Raw genomic sequence first — 6,000 nt, forward strand, 5'->3', positions numbered from 1 at the left:
ACAGACTCTTTATCTTTGGCAATCTTCCTAGTTCTTAATGGCATTTTGAAAATATTTGAGGAGTTAGCAGGTTCACTTAGCAGAGAATTTTATGGTTTATGGTTTTTTGTTTTGTTTTGTTTTTTATACCCTATCTGATTCCAAAAAGAATTCAAGGCAATTCAAGTTCATCCCTTAGCGCAGATTCTGCCTGCATGCTTAGTGCAAGGAAGCGTGCAGAAATAGGTGGGTTTTCTCTGTTTCACCCAGCCTGGCATCCTGAGGGACCCAGGGGGTGGTCTGGAGAGCAGCTGGAGCAGATTCTGGGGTCCCTTGGCCTGGCCTTACCTGGCCCCCGACGCCCCCCCCCCCCCAATACTAGTTCTGACAACTTCTGGGCAGTGAGCTCACCGTTCTGGACCTCTGATTCCTCATCTGTGAAATGGGTAACAGAAGCACCTACTTCCTGGGGTGTGTACGGATCACAATGAGTGAGCATTTGTGAACATGTTAATTCAGTGCCTTGTGTTAGTAATAAACAAAATACACAGTGCGGAAGTTTTAGCACCTGGGCTTCAACCCAGAAACTCTGATTCTCTGATGGAGGCACGGACAGTCTGGGGCCAAATCCCTAAATCTACAGGTAGTGGCCAGATGCTGACTTCCCCAGCTCAGCTCTTAGGAGCCCCAGAGCAAAATCTGTTTTCTCCCTCGAGCCTGGGTTTCTCATCCTACTCTGCTGTGATCTGGGGGCACGAAGCTTCCGATGTGAGGCCTTTCCTATGGAGGAGGGGACTTAACTCATTCCCTCCTGACTCCGGACTCACACCTCCCTAGGGGACCCTGTTGGCTGCTCCTCCACTGAGTGGTCACTTTGGGGTGTGACTGCGGTGTGGGGTGTGGGCCGGGGGTGGATCACTCTCCGGCCCCTGCACCTGGGTGTCCAGGCCCAAAGATGGGTCTTCAGTGTCTATTCAAATGAGTGGCGGCTTGGCCTGCTGAAGCTTTCTGCTGTTCCAGTGAGTTTGGAGGATGCGCGTAGCTTCCTGAGGGGAAGGTGGTGGGTGACCTGTTGGGTCCTGGGGGTACGGAGGCGCGTCTTGACTGCCTGTTCTCTCCTTTTGCAGAGTCCACAACGATGGTGTTGTCACCGGCCAGCTCAGAAGCCCAGGTACCTTTAAATCAGTTTTTAAGTTTACTTGATACACATTAAAACTAACATGTGTCGTATAATGTAGATTAGAAAGCGTATAAAGTTACATGATTGTTTCCATGAGGTAGGACACAGACAAAATATTCAAAGACCTTAATTGGAGGGACTTGATGAAGAGAGTGAACAGGCGAGGACGGAGAGCCCGAGGGTGATGCAGAGCCCGAGGGCCTGAGGGTGGTGCAGAGCCCAGAGGGTGGTGCAGAGCCCGGCGCCAGGGAAGCCAGAGGGGGAGGGGCAGCGATGAGCCCTCATCCCCCACGCCTCTTCCGCCCCCGGGCTCCTAGCTGTGCCTCCCACTGCGCAGGGGGAGGGAGCAAAGGTGAGGTGGCCTGTAGGGTGTCAGCCGGAGCGGGTCTGGGGGGCAGACAGGGCAACCAGCCCAGCGGCCAGTGTCCAGGAGCCTCCACCCGACCCAGAACTCAGGTCCCATCAAGAGACTTCTCTCTGTGTCTCCCTGTCCCACCCACCTGCCGCCAGAGTCCATCCTGAATGTGATGTTTATCATTCCACTGCCTTTAAGAAAGTTTTATGCAAATATGTATTTATATATTAAACACAGTGTTAAGGGTGTTTTAGGGCTGGGAGGGGGGTGGTCACAGGCCAGAAGAGGCTACATATTCTGTTGTGGAGAATTTAAAAAGATTAGTAAAATCATCCCAGAGTTTTCCTCTTTTTTTTTTAATTACCACATGCTCACAATTTTTTTAGTGTTTATTTTGAGAGAGAGAGAGAGCGAGCACTCGAGGTAAGATGGGCAGAGAGAGAACCCCAAGCGGGCTCCACACTGTCAGTGCAGAGCCTGATGCAGGGCTCGATCTCACGGTTCCATGGAATCATGACCTGAGCTGAAGTCAGGAGTCAGACACTTAACCGACTGAGCCACCCAGACGCCCCCAGATGCTGGCAGTTCTTAATAATGTCAGTGATAAGGGCGCCTGCTTGGCTCAGAGGTTAAGTGTCTGACTCCAGCTCAGATCATGATCTCACCGTTCGGTTCGTGAGTCAGGCTCTGCTGTGAGCCCAGAGCCTGCTTCTGATCCTCTGTGTCTCCCTCTCTCTCTGCCCCTCCCCTACTTGTTCTCTGTCTCTCTCAGAATGAATAAATAAATAAGTAAATAAATAAATAAACTTTTTTAAAAAGTCTTTAAAAAAAGTGTCAGTGATAAGATGCCCTTCCCAGCAGCGTACTGCCCGCCTGCGGTCATCTGGCGCTCAGTGGTGTTGTCACTGTATGTTGCTTTCTGTAATTTGCTTTGGAAAAAAACAACAATGTGTTTTCAAACGCCTCTCCATTCCCGGCAGGGCTGCCTGCCCTCCCTTTCACCACTGGATGTGTTCTGGATACTTTGTTTATCCGCAGCCGGGGACGCGCCCCTACCTTTCAGATGGTGCTCCCAGGGCTGCCCGTCTGCACAGAGTCCCCAGGTGCGTGTGTATCCACCACCTACCTTTCCAAAGGAGACCTGTTATCAATTTTGAAAGTATTTGCAAGGTAGATACACACAAACTGTATGTGGGGGTCGGATCTGGGTGGTTGTGCCTGGGGGCCCGGAAGTGAACCGTGAGAGCCCCACCCCAGCCCCACGTGTGCCAACGCAGATTCCCACTGCTGGCGTCCAGGTACGGCCGCTCCTTCCCTCTCTGCAGCCCCTTCAGTTCGGATCCTGTAACTGGCCAGGGAGGGCTTGAGGTTCTGAGACTGGCCGGCTGCCCAGATTTTTCCTTATGGGAAAGTAAGGGCTCTTTGCCTTTCAGGGAAAGTTTCCAGTGTCTGGGCTGGGGCACAGAGAAGCTTTTAACAGCGCGGCTATCAGATAAGAGGCTCATGTTGGAGTTAACCCTTTAAGTCTAGGCCAGCTACGAGAGGAAAGAGGCAGAGGCAAGGCTGGCTTGGGGTGCTGCACCGCCTGGGGCAGGGGCTTTCCTATCGGCCCCTCTCTCTGCCCTGTGGTAGAGCAGCCTCCACTGCAGAGACCAGTGCGGAGCCACCCTGGGCTCAGCGGCGCCTCTAGAGCAACGTGGGTTGTGAACCTCCCCCCATCGGCCCCCCCCACCAAGCACCTGCCTCTGGGCCAAGGAGGGATCAGGCCCCTGGGGGCTCTGCCTAGCCCTACCTCGTGCCCTCTAACTCATGATTTTGGGGTGGTGACTAAAGAGGTGGGTCTGTGACCCCCGCCTGCCTAAAGCGGAGATAGGACAGCCCCCAAGTGTAGACTGGGGTCTTGTCGACAATAGGCTGGAACTTTGCTCCATCGGAGCCTTGTTCTTCCTAACAGGTCCACCCCTCCCCCACACTGGCCCCTCTGGCTCAGCGTGTTTTCAGGGCACTTTTGCAGGACGCAGAAGGCTGCCCACCGTTGGCTTCCGCATGTCCTCCGTCAGCTCTGCTCAGGCTGCCCCCACCCCTGGGCTCCTGGTGGTGGTAACGCAGGGAGCGAGAGGAGACACCACAGGGCCCCCCACACCCTCCAGCCACGTGGACTTGGGGGAGAAGGTGAGGGCGTGGCTCCACCTGCCACAGAGGCCTCCCATCTTGGCATAAGGCTTAGAGCACAGGCTGCCAGGGGACCCCGAGTCCCAAGTCCAGCTTTTCCACTGCCAGAAGTGCCCTGAGGTCCAGTGCCTCCGTCCATCTGTCTTGTGCGTGGAGTTGTCCCCCGTAGTAAGTAACAAAGGGCTCAGTAGTTAATGACATGAGAAGAGCTACTGTCATTTTGTATCAGTGTCATAAACGGGACTGTGGAAATAAGAAAGGCACGCAAAGCGGAGGCAGGGTCCATGCACGTGCCCTCATCCTCTGTGCTCGGCAGCCTGCGTGCGAGCAGGTCCCGGCGTTCTGGGGCTGCGTCCCTGTGAGCAGGGAGTGTCGGGTGCAGGTGGTATTTGAACAGAGAAATGAGAGATGCTTGCAGATGGGCCTCCAGAGAACACAGATTCCCCAGTTCTTAATGGAAGTCCGTGAAAATAGGGTTTCCTGCTGAGTGAAACTGAGAAACGCTGAATGAAGAGGTCTCTCTGTTGCAAGGCTCACAGATGTTTAATGTGCTGATACACTTTTAAAAGAATTAATTATGGAGAATTTCAAGCACATATAAAGTAAACAATAGCATCATGGGCCCACCCATGCCTGGCTGGGCTCCCGCAGTGACTGACACTTGCTTTGGGCATAGCTTGACCCTCTCCCCTCCCTCACTCAGATACCCAGAGGTTTGGTTTTTTTTTTCTTTTTTTTCTTTTTCAGATGTATGTAAATTTACATACATTGAAATTTCTATGGAGTTTAAATTTTTAAGTGAGAGGATGTCATTTTTCATGAGTTCAAGTGTCTATACTTTATAATTTGTAGTTAACTATTCTAGCAGCATTTAAGTATGCTAGTTTTTCTCCTCTGATTTAAAATATATTGATATATTACATTAAAAGCTAATATTTAATTAGGTTGTCTATTCATTCATTTGTTTATTTAAATATTTACTTTTGAGAGAGAGAGGGAGCACACAAGGGGAGGGCAGCGAAGGGGGGAGAGAGAGGACTCCAAGCAGGCCCTGCGCTGTCCGCATAGAGCCTGACGCGGGGCTCAAACTCACGAACCGCAAGTCATGACCGGAGCCCAAATCCCGAGTTGGATGATTAACCGACTGAGCGACCCCGGTGCCCCAGATTGTCTCTTTTTTTAAATCACGTTGACTGGGGTGTACTTTATATTCAGTGAGCTTGATTAGTTCTGGCAAATACAGCGCACGTCGTGCAGCCCGACCCGTCGCCCCAGAAGTTGCTATGCTCCTTCCGGTCCCCACCTCAGCCCCCAGGTGACCTGCTTTCTGTGGCTCTAAATCAGCCTTGCCTCCTCTTAGCGAGGAAACTTCGGCCCCTCTGCTCTGTGTTGACCGTGGGTGTGAGATGAGCGCTTGCAGTGTGAGCCCTCGCGTGGCGGCCTGGGGTCCCGCTGTAAGGCCGGGCAGCGTGCGCACCGCCTGCTGGTTAGACATGGGGACACCCCAGGTGCGGCTGCTGGGGCCTCTAGGACCAGCCTGTGTGGACGGCTCTTTCCATCTTCCTGCCTGGAAACCCTGGGAGAGGGTGGCCCTCGCCTCACGTGGCGAGAGCGTATTTGATTTTAGGAACTTCCCACGGGGGCTGTGCTGTTTGGGGAGCGACCGGGCCACGTGTGACGTGCTAGGTCTTCTCCTAGGACGTGGCCTCTGGACCGGCAGCGGCTGAGGCCGTCTCGCTGTTAGAAGCGCCGGTGCCCTGCCTTGGGGAGGTCGCCCTGTGATTCCTGCGGCTGCTCTCCCTCCCCCAGCACGTCCTTCGCGCGTCCCAGCCCCCGACCCCGTGACGCTCTGGGCCTGTCCTGCAGATGGTGCAGTCACTCGGCTTTGCCATTTACCGCGCGCTGGACTGGGGTCTGGACGACAGCGAGGAGCGCGAGCTGAGCCCACAGCTGGAGCGGCTCATCGACCTCATGGCCAACAACGACTGTGAGGACGGCGGCTGCGGGGCTGCGGACGAAGGCTACGGGGGCCCGGAGGAGGAAGAGGAGGCCGAGGGCGGCCCCCGGGCCGTGCGCACCTTCGCCCAGGCCATGCGGCTGTGTGCGGCGCGCCTGACGGACCCCCAGGGCGCCCAGGCCCACTACCAGGCCGTGTGCCGGGCGCTGTTCGTGGAGACGCTGGAGCTGCGGGCCTTCCTCGCCAGGGTCCGGGAGGCCAAGGAGGTGACCGAGAGGGCGTGTGCTGAGGGGGTGCTGAGGCTGCGGGGGGGCTTCCTGAAGGCGGGGGGGGGGGGGGGGGGGGGGGGGGGGGGGG

The 6,000-nt window shown here is 55.0% G+C and overlaps 1 protein-coding gene across 2 annotated transcripts in view; it reads left to right on the top strand.

Moving 5' to 3' along the window:
- SPIRE2 (spire type actin nucleation factor 2) overlaps window positions 1-6,000 on the top strand; it is a 35,788-nt gene that overhangs the window by 11,683 nt on the left and 18,105 nt on the right. For both annotated transcript variants that reach the window (XM_039226000.1, XM_039225990.1), the window contains exons 2-3: window positions 1,107-1,150; window positions 5,553-5,909. In XM_039226000.1, coding sequence (XP_039081931.1) covers window positions 1,107-1,150; window positions 5,553-5,909 — 401 coding nt within the window. The remainder of the gene's footprint in view (window positions 1-1,106; window positions 1,151-5,552; window positions 5,910-6,000) is intronic.

Source organism: Hyaena hyaena, unplaced genomic scaffold (assembly GCF_003009895.1).
Source record: "Hyaena hyaena isolate Hyena2069 unplaced genomic scaffold, ASM300989v1 scaffold_1, whole genome shotgun sequence".
In the NCBI taxonomy this organism is placed as follows: Eukaryota; Metazoa; Chordata; class Mammalia; order Carnivora; family Hyaenidae; genus Hyaena; species Hyaena hyaena.